This window comes from Mustela putorius, unplaced genomic scaffold (assembly GCF_011764305.1).
Source record: "Mustela putorius furo isolate JIRA1106 unplaced genomic scaffold, ASM1176430v1.1 tig00003987_pilon_pilon_pilon, whole genome shotgun sequence".
Taxonomy (NCBI): Eukaryota; Metazoa; Chordata; class Mammalia; order Carnivora; family Mustelidae; genus Mustela; species Mustela putorius.
The window spans coordinates 18103256-18121744 of record NW_025422126.1 but is presented as its reverse complement, the minus strand read 5'-3'; the positions used below and the strand labels follow the sequence as shown (position 1 = coordinate 18121744).

Sequence of the window (18489 nt, the reverse complement as noted above, 5' to 3'; positions counted from 1 at the left end):
AATATGCTTGCTAGGAGGTAACTTCATTCTCGTGATCAAGATTCCTTAATCAAGATATAACATATGTTAAATTGATTAAATTTATACTAAAATGATAAAATACATGTACTCTACTCCTAGTTAACCTCCACATACCCTTCCAGTATGCAGTAATTGACCAGTACACTAAGAGTACTTCCAATAACTTACCATTACACTAAGAAGGAAACAGGGATTAAAAAACAAGCAAATAGTAAGGGAGAAAATGCACAGTAGTAATTCACAGAAGGAAATAAAGAAGGCTTTAGGAAGAGTAGCAGGGCATTCAGATGTTTGTAAACCAATGCACACAGCAGAGGTGGTAGTTAATGGGAATTTAAATTTATATCATAATAAGATTAGCATTATTCTGAGATTTGGAAGAATATGTTCCATGATAGGAATATAACAATGGAAGGAAACCATCTTGTTCAATGCTCCTGTTAGAGTTATTTCTTCCCCCCCTAATAGTAGTAAGGGGGGGAAGAAATAAGAGAAAGATAAACCACCAGAAGAGATACTGCAAACCTGAAGCTCACAACTTTGTGCCAGCCCTTTGGGTAAGGATTTAAAAAAAAAAAAAAAAAAAGAAAGAAAATCTCCAGTGATATTGTTGGAGGGCCATCCAGCTGACCATTTCCCTTTGGCTTTTGATACTCTTCTTTCCTTCTATCTGGTCTACCTTATGTCTTCCCTGACATATACTTTTCCTCTGCCATTCTGTAATATTGGTGTTTAGCCAGACTTCTAAGCTCTGCTCTCTGTGAAATTCCTCATTAATTGTATTTATGTATATATCTCTTATTTCCACCTATAAACAGAAGACTCCCAAAGCTGTAACTTTCACCCTGATATCTCTTCTAAACCTCTGTTTCCACCTACTCAGTACCTCATAGACATTTCATATACAACATGTCTAAATTGAAACTAGGTATCATCACCACAAAATCTGACACTTTTCTTCCTACAGCCCTTGTCTTAGTTATTTTACTAGCATTGCTATCAACTTGGCTAGAAGCCCTTTCCTGAAACTTCTGTCTACCTCATAATTTCTTTCAGTCCCAGCTTTAAAATGTCTTTCCCAACTCAATGTCTTCTTCAGTACAATGACTTAGTTTTTTCCCATCATCCTCTTGTGATAGCCTTCTGATCAGTTTATTCACCTCCAGTCTCCACTTGCCATCCTCACCTCCTGCCTTTCTGATCTATCTTCCCCCACCACTAATCTTGGCCTTGAGATATAGTTCAAAGTCTTTGGTACAGGGGTGCCTGGGTGGCTCAGTGAGTTAAAGCCTTTGCCTTCGGCTCAGGTCATGATCTCAGGGTCCTGGGATGGAGCCCCACATTGGGCTCTCTGCTCAGCAGGGAGCCTGCTTCCTCCTCTCTCCCTCTCTGCCTGCCTCTCTGCCTACTTGTGATCTCTGTCTGCCAAATAAATAAATAAAATCTTTGAAACAAAGTCTTAGGTACAGTGTGGATGATCACACCTTGGATTTATCAAAGAAGGCATTCGCAGACTAGATAAGAAGTCAGTTTGATACTCTAAGGTTGGGCTGCCAACCAAGGACCAAGGATCAGTTGTATAGTCATTAAGCTTACTTATTCAAAATAAGATTCCTTTGTCCTGATTCAAAATGCACTGATTCAAAATCTCCTGAGTTAGACCCTTGAATTGAATTTTTGTAGACGCTGCAAGTGATTGTGAAGCACATCCGTTTTTGGAAACTCTAAGAACTTATCCAATTATAAGATTCAGTGATTATAACACTCTAATCAGAATCCAATTTGCTATTCCAAGAGAATAGTTACAAAAGTATTTTGTGCAATGGCAGCATCATTAAACTAAACATAAAGCCTTCTGAATGGTTCACATTAAAGAAAAAACACACATTTGAATGTATAAATTCTGGCAAATTTGTGACAATAATCACATCACATTAGAGGCATGCCTCATGCACATTTCTTCCAACAAATATATCTAATGGCATTTTCTTTAGAGTCACACATGATGTTAATGGGTTACATGGGAAGAGTTCAAGAATTTGATGTAAAAAGAGTGGTGAGTGCTGTCATATGCAAAACATTTAAGATTAGGGTGCTAATTACATCTAAATAGAAACAATTAAGATTTAGCAGAACAGCAGAGAGAAAGGAGTAAAATGAGAGCCTTTAAAGTAAACATTTATACATTTTTTTTCAGTTGATTCTTTTTAGCTAATGAAAGAACTCCCACTTCACGCACCACATAACCTGCTTCCTATGCCAGTAAGTTACTGTGGGTATTAACAGCTCATGACCTATGAGGGGAAACAGGCCCCGTTAGAATTAACTACAGTAGATAATAGATTTCGTTGTCACATCACTGTTCTCAATAAACAGTTATAGAAGAATAAAGATAGGAATAATTGACTAATCCCTATTTTACTACTATAAAATAGTCTCTACCAGCAACAAATCTATAAATATGAAGCAAAACCCCATGGTATACTAAAATTTCAGAGAATTCAATCCGCGTATGTGAACGCAGATGCCTAAAAATAAGGATACAAAATCTTCATTAGCAAGGAGATATGTGTTTATTCACAATTAATAACATTATGTAAAATAACGGTCTCATATTTAGTCTGGGCCATCCACATTTTTTTAAGTTAAAACCACCTTGTTTCAATATTAAATATGCGGAAGTCTCTTGTTTGTTTTGCTTTGTTTCGTTTTAGAGAGAGAGCAAGCAGCGGAAAGAGACAGAGAGAGAGGAAGAGAGAAAATCTTAAGCAGCTCCATGCTTAGCTTGAGCCCTAAACTGGGTCTGTTCTCATGACACTGAGGTCATGACCTGCTCCAAAATCAAGAATCAGACTCGTGGGGCGCCTGGGTGGCTCAGTGGGTTAAAGCCTCTGCCTTCGGATCAGGTCATGATCCCAGAGTCCTGGGATCAAGCCCCACATCAGACTCTCTGCTCGGCAGGGAGCCTGCTTCCACCTCTCTCTCTGCCTACCTCTGCCTACTTGTGATCTCTCTCTCTCTCTGTCAAATAAATAAATAAAATATTAAAAAAAAAAAAAAGGAATCAGACTTGTAACTGACTGAGCCACCCAGGTGTCTCTAAATACACAGGTTTTTAAAATAAGACTGCTTTTCCCATAGAAACAATTCTGTAAAGGCTAACTCACAAGTCCCATTAAACCCATAATGAATTTAACAGCAATACTAATGGTACTGTTTCAAGCCTGAGATCCACATATTTCTTTGCTATTATTACTTATTGTTGTCTCCCTTACCTCCAAGTAACTTTTGATATTCAAAGCCTCTTACTGCAACACCCTTGACTGTGAGATATGTGAATTTAATAGGAAAATCTTACACTTGTAACAATTAGGATGAGGGTTGGATGCATATATGGGGGGGTGGAGAAGTAGCTTAAACAAGACAAATGTGATGTCTGTAGTCTAGAGCTAGTGAGTGATTCCATGGTTAATAGGGATTCTCTTTCAAAACTTAGGACACATTTTCTGTTCTTAAAGTTACTTTATATTCCAAGATAACTGCTGGAGCTCTAACTACCATCTTTATATTCCAGGAAGGGGAAGGAGAAAGCCGAGGAGGGCCAAAAGGGTATTCTCCAAGATTAGTCATTTTTCTATAAGGAGTTCCCTGCTTATATCATTCTGGCTAAAACCTAGTCACATAGCAATCTCACTGAAAACATTGCTGAAAATGTAGTGTGGCTGCACTCTTTACCAGCCCCAAATGAAATTAGTGATCTGCTGCTGAGACTAAAGGGGAGAGTAGATATTTGCAGGCAATTAGTTATCTCTGCCATGTTCCTCAAATGTCCAGTTCTCCAGATTGTTTAACTCCTTTCCTGCTCACTCAATACGGTTTCTTTATTTCCATATTTCTGTTAAATGTAACAAATGTTACTTTACACACACACACACACACATATACACACACACACATCCACAGAGAAAGAGAGAGAGAGAGAAATGACTCTTCTAAGAGCAGTGGTTCTTAACTTTAGCTGTACCTTTAGAATCACTTGGAGTGTCTGTTAAAAATCCTGATGTCCAAACCAGTTAAATCAGAAACTCCGACAGCGAGACCCAGGCCACAGTATTTTTTAAAAATGCCTCTGGGTGATTCCAGTGTGCAGCCACGTTTGAGAATCACGATCATAAAGAAATGTGAAAACAAGGTGTATACCCCAAATGATGCCAAGTTCTGTCATTTTTTTTTTCCCTTGATGTGTAATGAAGTGATACAAAAACATGCAAGCCACGGGTCAAGAACAGTTTTTGGAGTGTGGAGTGTAGGTACTTCCCACAGAGACCAGTTGTTTGCCTCTGGGGTCATTTTGCCTCTGCTGCCCCCCCCTTTTTTATTAAGTATCTTCTCTTTTATAACAATGGAACCATGCGGTTCTCTGAAAATCCTAACCTTTCCGTACAGTGGACTCAAGGACAGCATAGACGGATCCACTGCTGGTCATCCTTGATGTCTTGAACTCTCAAGGAGCCCACATCTATTTAAACTCTCTCTATTGCTTCAAATAATTTTCAAATCTTTCCACACTTTTATCTCATCCCAGATCAACACAGCATCCAAAGGAATGTTTAACACTGGTGTGACCATGCCCTTCCTTTCCTGTATATATAGATCCCTCCAATGATTTCCTATTGGTCTAGGCCTCTCTGCTTTGCAAGAGCCTTTCCTTCCTACCTCCCAGCCTTATCTCGGCCACTCACTGCACCTGTACGGTGGCCTCCTTTCATACCTCCAGTGGCCCCTAGCTTTCCTTACAATTAATCCCCATATGCTGTACCTACTGAATGCCCAGTCATCGAAACAACACTTCCATTTGCTCAATCCTGTTGAAGGAGGCTTTGATTGCTCCCACAGACTGCATTAGGAACCATGCTGTTCTTCTTAATGGCCCTTATCACAGTTGTAAGTAATTATTTAGAAGCACTCCCTCCCCAATTATTTCTTAGGAGAGCAGGGTGCATGTTCTTCACTATTTTGTTTTCAGAACCTAGAACAGCTCCTCTCACAGGATGTGTGATACTATAAAGATACATATTTTATGAATGAATATATGAAGAACTGAGTAACATGGGATATTGAGATTGGAAAGGTAGATTGGAGTCAAAGGGTCCTGAAAAGGGTCATAAGCAGCTGCTGTAACTTAGGCAGTTTACTTAAGTGACCCGAGTAAATGTTTCCTTTTTTTTTTTTTTTCTCCAATGTGTCTGTGTCTCTGCAGGCTGTGACTTGATCCCAGTACAGTATCTCCGCTGGGGTGATCCTGAGCCCATTGCAGCTGTGGTGTTTGCCTGCCTTGGCCTGCTGGCCACCCTATTTGTCACTGCAGTCTTCATCATTTACCGTGATACGCCAGTAGTCAAGTCCTCCAGCAGGGAACTCTGCTATATCATCCTTGCCGGCATCTGCCTGGGTTACTTATGTACCTTCTGCCTCATTGCAAAGCCCAAACAGATTTATTGCTACCTTCAGAGAATTGGTATCGGTCTTTCCCCAGCCATGAGCTACTCAGCCCTTGTAACCAAGACCAATCGTATTGCAAGGATCCTTGCCGGCAGCAAGAAGAAGATCTGTACCAAAAAGCCCAGATTCATGAGTGCCTGTGCCCAGCTGGTGATTGCTTTCATTCTCATATGCATTCAGTTGGGCATCATTGTTGCCCTCTTTATAATGGAGCCTCCTGATATAATGCACGACTACCCAAGCATTCGAGAAGTGTACCTGATCTGTAATACCACCAACCTAGGGGTTGTCACTCCTCTTGGATACAATGGCTTGCTGATTTTGAGCTGTACCTTCTATGCTTTCAAGACGAGAAACGTTCCAGCTAACTTCAACGAGGCCAAGTATATTGCCTTCACTATGTACACCACCTGCATTATATGGCTGGCCTTTGTGCCAATCTACTTTGGCAGCAACTACAAAATCATCACCATGTGTTTCTCCGTCAGTCTCAGTGCCACAGTGGCGCTGGGCTGCATGTTTGTGCCGAAGGTGTACATCATCCTGGCCAAACCAGAGAGGAATGTGCGCAGCGCCTTCACCACCTCTACCGTGGTGCGCATGCATGTGGGGGACGGCAAGTCATCCTCGGCAGCCAGCAGATCCAGCAGCCTGGTCAACCTGTGGAAGAGGAGGGGCTCCTCTGGGGAAACCTTAAGGTAAAATGGGGTGGTGGGGAGTTATGAGGTACTGGCCTCTATAGTTGAAGGAATGGCATTTGCTTCCTGGTCTTTTATAGGAAATATCCGAATGAATCAAACTCTGGGAGGAGGGGTGGGGTGGGGAAAGGGGGCCTTGGGCATTCTCATTGAATGGTTTTTATGGGATTAATTGGGTGTGGCCCCAGTTACTTATGCCAAAGCCAGAAACAGAGAAGTTGGGATGGAGAGAAAAAGCACAGCTTCAGCAGAAAGGAGATGAGGTCCAAAAGGGCAGGGAGAACACAGCTAAGACATTAAGCCAAGGCAAGGCAAGTGATTAAGCCAAGTCCTGAGGGGACAGAAATACATCATGGACCAAATTCTAATTTACCAGAACAGAGTAGAGAAGGTTATTGTTAACACAGAAGGTTATGCTGAGCACAGAGTACCACGAGCCTTATACATCTGGCTGCACTGTGTGCCTGAACTTTTCCAAACCCAGAAGAACCCTCGACTGTCCATCCCATAGAGACGTGTGAATGTAGACTCTATGTTTTAGTTCTTAATGGGCAACTTGAACTCTTTTTGAAATGTCTAAGTTTCCAAAAGTGACTTTGCTTATAATCTTCCACAACCACCAGCCAGTTTCCCATCTTCTCTGTTGCCCAGAGTCCCCTTCCCACCCTTCAAGCTCAGTATCCCAGGTAGTACTTGTAGGTAATTTCCATCTGAAAAGAATCCAGAGCCAACAGCCAGTGATTCCCCCACCACGAGGGACCTCCTAACGTGATAAACACCTCCAAGGTACTTCGGAAGGCAACAAGATCTTGCGGGTGGGCGCGCGTATTCTCTCTCTTTCTCTCTCTCTCTCTCTCTCTCTCTCTTTTTTTTTTTTTGAGCCAATTGAGATCTGTATCTTCAATAAACATCTAGAGAATGCTGGTAGCATAGATTGCTATATTGCATGCTATCTCAGAGAACTATGATTCCTTAAAATCTGTTTAAATATGATAAATTCTAAGAACTTAAAGTGTAACCAATCACCCAATAGAGCTGCTCAGACTTATGCCAGTGGTAAACCTGGCTAGTAAACACTTTCTCCTTCCCTGCTTCTCTGGGGAAGAGAAGACTGTGGCCTCTGTGAGGGGCCAATGTGAAATTAGTGCAACTAATAACTTCCCAACATGGGGGAAATGAGATCATCTTATCAGTGGCTTGGGAACAAATTTAGAGTACTAAAAAGGCTACATGGATTATTACTGGGAATAATATCCCCAATTATGGGATTAATTGGGTGTGGCCCCAGTTACTTATGCCAAAGCCAGAAACAGAGAAGTTGGGATGGAGAGAAAAAGCACAGCTTCAGCAGAAAGGAGATGAGGTCCAAAAGGGCAGGGAGAACACAGCTAAGACATTAAGCTGGAATAAGGACTCCTTCCATTTAAGAAGTGCATACTGAAAGAGCTAGTGAAGATATCATCTGCTTACTCTACAGAGATTTTACAATTTTCCTAAAGTCTGGATACATAATTGGAAGATAAACATATTTTGAATGGAAGATAAATAGCTAAATATTATTGCTTGAACAATTCTCTTATACCACAATTTAGCCTGCATGGAAAGTCCCACATTTCTATCAGCCCTTATTCTTCAAAGCCTGAATAACGGTGATGGTAAAGGTACTGTGCTTCTGAGGATTGAGAAACACTCACAAGATACTTAATCACATATTTCATTCATTTGGATTATTAACTTGTATCCTTGCCTCTTTTAATTTTTTTCTAATCCCTTATCAGATTAGAAATTTTTTTCTAATCCCTTATCAGATTTTTTCTATCCCTTATGCCTCTCATCTCTTTCCATGTACACCAAGAAAGGTATTTAACTAAATTGTAAATCTTGGGGCAAACAACTATGTCTTGAGTTTCTTTAGTAAATCGTGGCAATGTCATGGTCTGGCCACAGAAGACCTTTCATCTCTCTAAACTGCCAGAATATTTTCCATCTGCTTTCCCGACTCCTCTCCAGAATATTCTTTTTCCAAAACTTCTGTAAGATCAGCCTTTTATTTTGTCTAAGTAGATCTATTTTTCAGACTTTTCTTTTACCCAACTCTCTCCCAATAAAACCTTTCCTGATAGGTAAAACAGGCTCCTAGAAGGATGGACTTGCGAGCCTAGCTTAAGCACCCCAAAAACTTGCTTCGGGCAGGTTCCTTAGACAGTGTGAAGCAATGGGGAGGAACACTGGCTTTGTGGCCAGCTTCTCCTGAGTCTGAACCCTGGCACTGCCATTCCTTCTCTCTGAGCCTGAGTTTCTTTATTTGCCAAATTGAGATCATATCACCTACCTCTGAAGATTGTAAGGAGTGAAAGAAATAATTATGTGTAAAGGCCAGGTACACAGTAGCGGCTTTCCTGAAGAAGGTATCAGAGTACAGAGCCAGGGAGCTCTGGGATTGATACTGGCAGCATCACTTACCAGCTGTGGAACTGTAGGCAAATCACTTAACCTCTCTATGCCTTGGTTTCCTCCTCCAATGAATGGAGGAGATAATGAACCACAGCCTTCAGACAGGGTTGTAAGACTACATGAGTAAATACATGTAAAGTATATGCCATATAGTAAGCACTTTGTAAATCTGTATTTGCTATTTCTAACGGTGTTAACAATTGTCAATCTTCTTCCACCCCTGAAAGTTTCTGTATCAGGAATGCAACCAGGATGACCCTAATAACAGAGAGAGCACCGTAAAAGGCAGTAGAGGTCTATAGACACATTGATTACACAGACTGAGCTTTCCAAAGCATCTCCATTTCGACATGGTCTGGTTCGTTGTCAGATTGTACAGCACACCCTTTGGCCTAATTTAAGCAAGGTGAGCTCCTTCAGAGTGGGAGCCTTGTCTCCCTTGTCATCACTGTGCCTCCAGTGCCTGCAAGTGTCAACAAGGGCCCTTGATGCATAGAAGACTCTTAATAATCTTTGGTATATTTACTGAGCAAATAAATTTGGGAAGGTAGGAATGTGGTGGGTATTTCTTGCTTGTGTTTACGTATGCATACTACTATCCCCTAGTGGTTTTATTGCCTTTCATAACATGAAGCCTACTGTGATCTCTATTACAAATATCCCCTGCACCCCCATGGCCCTCAGTTTCTGCTCAAGAATCAAGTCATCACTCCCATCCATTGACCTCATGTTTTGCTCTAATTCTAACCTACCTCTAGTAACATTTGGTTACTCTTTTCAACTATTTCATCTCTACTTCAATAAATAAGGGGCAACATAAATAACAAAATTTACTAATAGTATCAGTAGAAAATAGAAATTCTTGAGATTTTTGGCAATATTTTAACCTTTTTCACTATGGGCCATGCAGTCCTTGATTTTGCAGTTTGGGTATTAGAATATTGAAGATGATGAAGAGGGACCTTTGGCATTTGTTGAGTTTCCTATATGTAGTTGTGGCAAATGCTGGTCTATGTGATTATGGCTGAGACAGTGACTTATTTTTTGTCATTAACTGGCACATTCAGGCTGGACCCTGCTTTTGATGTGGAGAAGAAAGCCCAGAAAAAGCTCTAAGACCCTTGCATCACACACATCCCCTACCAGCATCCTCTTCTAGCTATAACTCTACAAAATAATTTAGATCCAAACTAAAATGATTTTCCTCTAGGTTTCCCATGAGCTCTCACACTAAGTATTTCTTCTCTGTGATCCAATATCAAGACATTCAGAATGTTACTGTGATATTTATTACATTGTAAGATATAACTGGTTACATATGGATTTATCTTTTTACTTTATAAAAGCCAGTGTGTATCACATTATCTATCTCCAGGACTTAATGGGACTAGTGGGCAAGAAGTAAACTTGGATGCTTCTAATATTTTCATGTTTTATTCTGAATTACCTTCATTAGTTGAGTTTCTCAGGCTTGAATTCTGTAATATGCCAATGAGCCCATTTATTGGGATCTACAGGGGCCTTAAATAGTTAGCTTAAATATCTGACTCTGGGTCTTTGGAGAGAGGCAGCTACTATACTACTCCCAGCTTGGTTCTGTTTTTTTCCATCTATTTATTTTCCTATAAACCCAGACTTGTCTGGGCCATTTTTGAAAAGTCCTATACATCTCATGGCAGACAGCTAGGGCTCCATTTTAAAGATTACACTAATTGCACACCTTAGAATGAAAGTAATACCTCCCAAGGTTGTAGTGACTATGTTTCCAAAAGTTAGGACACATTCTTGGAGCCGCGGATGTGGAGAGAGTAGATGGAAATATAGCAAACTAGTGTATATTTCTGGCTTTGGAGCCACACCTGGATTCAAACCTAGTTGTGTGAATTTGAATAAGGTGCACCAGTCTGCTTCCTCAGCTGTAAAATGGGAGACAATGATCCCTATTGTTAGAGTAGATGAAGTGATGTATGTCAAATGCTTAGTATTCGTGTATAGATAGCACTCAATCAATGGTAGATAAATGTTTAGAAATGTGCTCAGATGCAAGTAAGAGAAAGCCTGATTTTCAGAGACTTACACGATTTGTACGGGTTTTACTTCCCCCGTGTTCCCATAAAACATGTGGACAGACATGGTCTTCCTCTTCTCAGTGGTGCCAGAGTCAACATGTCCGCTCTTCTCTGCACCTTTTGGTTTTTTTTAAGATTTTATTTATTTATTTCAGAGAGAGAGAGAATGAGGGAAAGAGAGTACAATCTAGGGGGAAAGGCAGAGGGAGAGAGAGAAGCTGAGCAGGGAGTCTGACATGGGGCTCAATCCCAGGACCCTGGAATCATGACCTGAGCCACCCAGGCATCCTCTCCAAGCCTTTTTACTTATGGTTGCACAATGGCTCTATGTGTTGCATCCTTTCATTAGGGAAAACAATGGTCCTCTCAGGGTCCCTTTCTGTCTCATTGGCCAAAATGGTCTCCTGCTGTCTCCTAGGTGCAAGAGAGTAGGAAAAAAGTGTGTATTTATCTTTCACATCTTCTATAATGTAAACTGAGGGGGGAGACATGGATGTGAAGTGCTTGTTGGATAAGCCCATGAATAGCATTTACCATGGAAAGTGATAGTACCTTGTAGTGGCAGGGGTGGTGGTAATGGTAGGAGAATCACCTAGTGGTAATTATTGAAAATGTTGAAAGAAGGAGCAATAATCTTTCCCATTTTTCAAACAGGGAACTTGGGTTATCGTGGTTAGAACCCTCGCCCACAGTCTTGTGACCAGTTAGTTATACTCAGCTCCCAACTCAGACCTTAGCACGTTGGCCTTAGAGCTAAACCTTCCCCAGAATGTATTCTTTGGAGAGCTACTCTCATAAATTGTTCCATGGGGGAAAAAAAGGAAAAGGTATTTGGTCAAACAAGTTTGAAAGCATGCTAACTATTCCTTTAGAATAGTGTGACTGTGTTTAGGGATAAACACTGAGAAGTTTTGCAATATAGAAACCAATCATTCATTCATTCATTCTTTTCAATAGTTCCCCAAGCTTGTTGAACATAGGACTATTACTGCCAGGTAACTCTCTTAACTTTCTGGAGCACTGATACTACAAAGGGAACTTACGATGGAAAATATCACAGCCAAAGAGAAGACCTGTTTCTGGGAAACTGAAGAGTTGTTCCTGTCTTCAGTGAGAAGGGGGACAGAAAGAGCCCATTCCCACCTCCGGTCATGGAGAGAGAATGAATCACTTGTGTCCTCGTAAGCACCTAAGGGAAAAACAGAGCCAAGACCAAGAGATCTAGCAGCTTTCTGGGAAGCGGAATAGGCTCACCCTAGAGCCCCAGAAAGAAAAGTGCTCAGAGTCAGTCATTCAATTCACTGAAATAGCAAAGGGAGATTTTTATTTAAACGGGAGTGAGTCACTATAGATTTTTTTTATATAGAAACATACTATTTATGCCATCAATGTATAGCAGTCCCTGTGATTAACATTTTGGTTCTAGACACTAATTCTCCAGCACGACATGGCACAGCATCAAATCATTGTCAAGCAGATGATGCCATGCTTCCGTGTAAGGCCTTCACTTCAGCTGCAAATTGACAAGTGAACACAAAACCACTTCTGACCTAAATAAAGCACTGAACGTGTTGAGTCTAAAGTTCTGGTTCTACAAGATTCAGAATTTCCAGCATCGTGGGGCTGAGGATTTCAGATGCAATGGGCATTTCATGGCTAAATGAATGACAGAGGCTGTAGCTCTAGGTCATACATGTTCTCTCAGAAGGTAAAAGCCTCGCTGGGGATTCTCCGCAGGCAGCAGAAACATCAGCACTGCCCACCTTAATTTTAGAAACTATGATTTGCCGCTTTTGTTTTAATTAACTAATGAACTTTGCTTTCATTGACTTGGTCATGAGAGCCTAGTCAGACTATCTGCTAAAGCAACAGCTAACCCTTTCACGTCCTTTGCCCAAATTATAATTTGCCTGGAAAACTAGTTCTCTATATGTCAGTATGGGTCAGTATACCCCAACTGTGTTCAGAGCTTTGAGAATTTCCATTTGCTTAGATATCATTAAGAAGTTATGATATACGTTCGTGTATCTCTTCCTCTTTAGAATCCCCTGCCTCTTCCTTCTATCTTTCCAGGTGGTTCTTCTCTTCCAGGGTGCAGCTTCCCCACTAAAACCCTGTCAGAAGAGACTGTCTCACAGATTTTCCCTCATCTGACTCTCAGAACATTTAGCACACATGCCTCACAACTTCTTCATTCAAAAAATATAAGAAAAAATGCTTTATGCTACAAGCAAACTTGTTGTTTTTCATCAAGCTTCCACAGAGTACAAGTAGATTCTGGGGATCCAGAGATAAGTAAGAAACACTCTTTGAGGAGTTCTCAGTCTCCCAAAACAGAACGGGACACAGGTTAGGTTTCATAACGTGATGGAGTGCTGTGATAGGAGTCCACAGGGGAACAGAGGAGCCCAGAGGCAGAAGCAGCAAAGTTCTGCATGTGGAGAATTAGAAAACCGCCCAAAGGATCCAATTCAAACAGTAGATACTATTTATATACTTTATGCCTGCTTAGCCATCCTCAGGGCTTCACCAGTGAGGATAGGATAAAGCCAAACTTCCTTCCCCTTCTGTGGCAGGAAAGGCTACAGAACACCTGGGAGTAGGGGCCTTCTCCCAGCCAGCCTGGCATCTGGTCACTCCCTGCTTGACTTTCCATTCGGACACACTCAATTTTCTTGCTTTCAGGCTGCTATCAGTGCAGCTAATGTGTTACAAAATACACCTGCCCCACCACCCTCAACTTGGCCAAATCACACTCAACTTTGATACCGCTTCTATTGGCAAGCCTGTCCTGACTCTCTGAGACCACATTAGGTCCCACTCTTCATGACCCAAGCGAGCCATGTGCTTCTCCCTCTAGCACATTCATCATCCTGGGGTATAATTCCATGTTTAACTGTAAGACCCCCTTACACGCACGCATATACATGCATGATGATGCGCATACACCACACACACACACACACTGTCGCATGAACTTAATAATAAGCACAGGGTCCATGTCTTCATTTTTCCTGTGCCACTGGAATCCAGCCCAGTGCCAGGCACTGGTTAGGACTCAAAAATGTTTGTTGAATAAATGGATAGATGCAGGGTGCGGGGAGGGGGTGTAGATGAATACTGATGTGCGAATGACACTGGCGTTTGACACAAAGGAGGGTGGAAGATTGTGTATAATTATATTCATTGAGCATTTGGTGATAGCCCCTTTGAGCCTCAGAACCCTTATGCGGATTAACTCTTTATATCCTCCAAACAATCCTCTTCTTACAAACAAGACAACTGGGATACGCAGAGGGTAATTTGCTTGCTCAAATCCATGAAAAGAGTCAGTAGAAGAGGCATGTTTCCCATGAAGACAGGCTGGCTTCCAGGCACATGCAGATAACCATCCAACAATGGTCCCTATCCCAGCTCTTATTTTGTCGCCTGAGCAGAGGAAAATTGAGACTGAATGGGTGCAGGACATGACTTGCCTCTAGGAGTTTCCCTGAAAACTGCTCCCTCGATCTTTATGGCCCTGTACTTTCTTGCCATGGTCATTCCCTCAGCTGAGCCTGATTTGACTTGTGTTTTATCTCAGAAGCCTCTGAGGTAAAATCTGAACTTGAAAGGGCTGCCTGATAGCTTTCCTATTTAATGGTGATTTTAAACTATCTGTATAGATTTTGTTTGTGTGGGAAAAAGTCTGACTGATTAGTATTTGGATTCTATTTTTTACTCCCAGAGAAAAGACCCTAAAGGTGATTTTGTTTGTTTGTTTGTTTGTTTGGCATATAGGCCAATCAGTCAGGGTGACATCATGGAACAAGGCTGTCGGTGTCAATCCCGTTATAACTTGACAGAAGTACTGTGGTGCAGGAAGGGAGCCTAGTCAGCAAAGATATGGATTCCATTCCTGGCTCTGCCACTCACCAGCTGGGACTTGAGACCAAGCCCTTAATTCTCAGAACCTCTGGAAGATGAAGATGATCCTCTGTATTCCACTGTGTGCTACGCTCCTAGGATCATGAGCATTACACAGAGTGTGTTCCACAGGCAGGCTCATGAGATGTGAGTTTCCTTTCTCCTAATCATGGGGTCATCTCAGTTCCCATCCACCTAATACATAGCTCCGGTGACCTAATATGATGTTCCATGACATCAGTCTTCAGGAAATTTACTGAAACGGAAACACTTGACTTCGGGAACCTGGCCTGAATTACTAGTAAATCATGGCTACATCCTGGGGGCAAATGGTACTCAAAATTTCCATTATATTCTTAAGTAGAAGGCTACAGAGTCTCTGTGACAGTGCTTTTTTCAAAAGTTAGGCTTTCCAGGGCGCCTGGGTGGCTCAGTGGGTTAAAGCCTCGGCCTTTGGCTCAGGTCATGATCGCAGGGTCCTGGGATCGAGCCCCACATCGGGCTCTCTGCTCAGCGGGGAGCCTGCTTCCTCCTCTCTCTCTGCCTGCCTCTCCGCCTACTTGAGATCTCTGTCTGTCAAACAAATAAATGAAAATCTTAAAAAAAAAAAAAAGTTAGGCTTTCCTCAGAGTTTAAAAGAGATTTGTAAGTGTTAGCCACTCTTCTCATTCCCCTTGTGATTTTGGCAGTGCGTTTATATTTCTTCATGAAAAAACTATTTTGATTTTTAACTTGGCCCAGATGGGTCCATTTTACTTAATGTTTAGAAACTAAGTGATGAATCACTGTGGTCAATTTTATATATCACATGATATGAAGCTCTCTTTGGGAAGGCAAGTACATACTCACTTGCTCACTTCTGTTTAGTCAAAGAGAGAGAGAGAGAGAGAAAGAGTGATTCACAACATCCCTCCTGTGTACAAGCTTGCTGCCTGGCCTTATTCTTGGGCTCCTTCTCTACACACTCTGGATGATAGAAGTTGCCAGAAACTGTGACTCTCCTTCTGCTGAATTAAAATGGCATGGCCAAAATGCAGACTAATAGCACTGTTTTCTGTAATTCAGGTGGCTTTTTTACTTGGAGGGGGAAAAAAAGAGAGAGAGAGAGATCATGACTCAGAAAACAAACAGAGCTGTCACTGACCTTGCTTGTTCTTCTAAAATGAATGGTAACTAAAAACCAAAGTGCGGTAACCCCAATGAAGCTCCCAGAGAAGGTAAAGATCATCCTAGTCAGCATCTGCTAAGCAAGTCCCAGTCATGTGTGAGACACTATACTATGTGGATTACACATGAGTATCTTCTAGAATAAAGCTCCCCAACTGCAGAGTTTCTGATGCAGCAGGTCTGGGGTGGAGCCAGAGAGTTTGCCTTTCTAACCAGCTCCCAGATGATAAGGATTTCATGTTGATGAATGTGTGGTGACATGTGGATCACATGTTGAGAACCACAGGCTTACATGTTCTCAGCCAATAACAACCATGTGAATTAGATATTATTTATCTTATATTTTTAAGATTTTATTTATTTATTTGACAGACAGAGATCACTAGCAGGGCAGAGAGCTGGCTCCCCGCTGAGCAGAGAGCCCAATGCAGGGCTCGATCCCAGGACCCTGGGATCATGACCTGAGCCGAAGGCAGAGGCTTTAGGTGCCCCTATTTATTTTATTTTTTAAAAGATTTTATTTATTTGAGGAGAGAAGAGAGAAAGCACGTGCAAGTTGGGGGAGGGGCAGAGGGAGAGGGACAAGCAGACTCCCTGTTGAGTGCAGAGCATGACAACCCTGAGATCAGGACCTGAGCCAAAACGAAGAGTTGGACAATGGACTGATTGAGCCACCCAGGTGCCCCGTGAATTAGATATAATTATTATTCTCTGTTTTAAAGGCGAGGAAACTTAAATGCAGAGAGGTTTAATGATTTGTCCAAGCTGGTGCGGCTCATAAGGGATGCAGGTGGGATTCAAACCCAAGTCGAAACACCATGTTTTTCCCCACAATAACATGACTGACAAGCTTTCAAGAGGATATATAAAGTGGGTAATTGTTCCTTCTTCCTGTTTGCCCCATATCAGGACTTTTGCTCTGTGGACTCAAACTCTAGGTCATCACCTGCCCACCTGGCCATAAGGTAATAACACTGCTTTTACCAGAGCTTTGTTATTGGTTGGGTTATGAAGCATACTTCCCACACTCCGTTCATAAATTCTACAGCAGTCTTCCACTCTCTGCCTCAGTGACTGCAGGGCATACACTTTTACCTCACTAGAGCCAGTGTCCAGTCAGGAGATCATCTGCCATTCCCCTATACTCATCCCCCAACAGTGATGTCAGTGCAACATGGGGGAGCATGGTGAACGAATGGAGGAGTGGGAAAGGCACCATATAATATTGCTATAAAAAGAAAAGCAAAACCAAACCAGCAAAGACACTTTCTTCGGTTTTAGATGGCATGGGCAGAACAAGGGAGAGTAGTGTAATATCAACATGGATGGTCCTCTTTGGTAGGCGGAGTAATGACCCTCAAGCATGGAAACAGTCCTTTCCCTGGAACATCTGAATATGTCACCTTCCATGGCAAAAGGGACTTTGTGGATGTGATTATGTTAAGGATCTTGAGAAGAGATTATCCTGAATTATTCAGGGGGAACCAAGGTAGTCACAAGGGTTGTTATAACAACAAGGGTTGTTATAACAGAAGGCAGGGGTATCAGAGTCAGAGACAGATTTGAAGATGTTAATCTGTAAGTTCTGGAGCTCAACTAAATGATTCTATTCTGACCATTACACTCCCTAAAAGATATCTTGGCACAGGCAGAGAGAGAGGAGATGTTGGTCTTTTCTACATGAAATTCTGGTGAGGTTCCATGACATTCTGTATTGGTGTACTCTGTGTGTCTATGTGTGTGTGTGTGTGAGATATATATGACCACAGTAAACCCTCATAAACCTCATTCTATGAGGGTTTACTGTGGTCATATCTCACAGACACACAAACACACACACACACACACACACACACACATATTCTACCAGAAGTCCCTGAGGGCAAGAAGATTTTCTTATTTATCCCTAGGTTGGCTCTGGGTAGGAGCTCAGTAAATTGCTATTGTGGGGATACAGGAGGTAAAAAGGAAATCAAGCCCTACTGATCCCTCCTACTTATGCTCCTCAAAGGATAGAAGGTTCCCACTGTCCTCCATCATCCATCTCAACTACCTTCTATGATACGCCTGTTCCATTTCACTCTGGCTCCCACCAGTGTCTTGGTCACAAACTGAAGACAGCAGGGAACACCTGACCCGTCGGTGGAAGTCAGGCACTCCCAAGAGTGTGTTCTGACTCAAGCAGACACATTATAACGGTGAGGGGGAAAAGTCTCCGAAGGAACATCTGAAGGAAATGAGAGGGAATTTGAGTTCAGGATGCTTCTCCCAGGGACTGTCTGGCCATGGGGTACAGCCAAGAGTGCAGCCCGCTGAAGAATGGACCAGGGCAAAAGCAGACATCTCTACTGCTCTAATGGCTGCCAGGACAGCAAATTTGGAACCAAATGTTCCAGCCCAAATGGACCAGCAAGCACTTTTTCCCTTTTGTTGGTTAATAAAAATGTAAGAAAAAAAATGATCTCAACATCCACTCATCACAGAAGACTAACTTTAGGACTTCTTTTAATCTAAAAGATGTTTGAAACGTCTGATATTTGAGAGAAACGGAGCAAACTGACTTCAGTGAAGAACTTACAAAGACACATTAGCAGAATACTAATGGGCTGAACTGAGGCTAAGCAGATGCAGACTTCTGATGTCTTGCCTGTCTTTTTCACCTTCAAACTCCA

The 18489-nt window shown here is 41.9% G+C and overlaps 1 protein-coding gene across 3 annotated transcripts in view; it reads left to right on the top strand.

Annotated features, from left to right (window-relative positions):
• GRM5 (glutamate metabotropic receptor 5) overlaps window positions 1-18489 on the top strand; it is a 530405-nt gene that overhangs the window by 468876 nt on the left and 43040 nt on the right. For all 3 annotated transcript variants that reach the window (XM_045071440.1, XM_045071437.1, XM_045071438.1), the window contains exon 8: window positions 5282-6221. In XM_045071440.1, the coding sequence (XP_044927375.1) occupies window positions 5282-6221 (940 nt within the window). The remainder of the gene's footprint in view (window positions 1-5281; window positions 6222-18489) is intronic.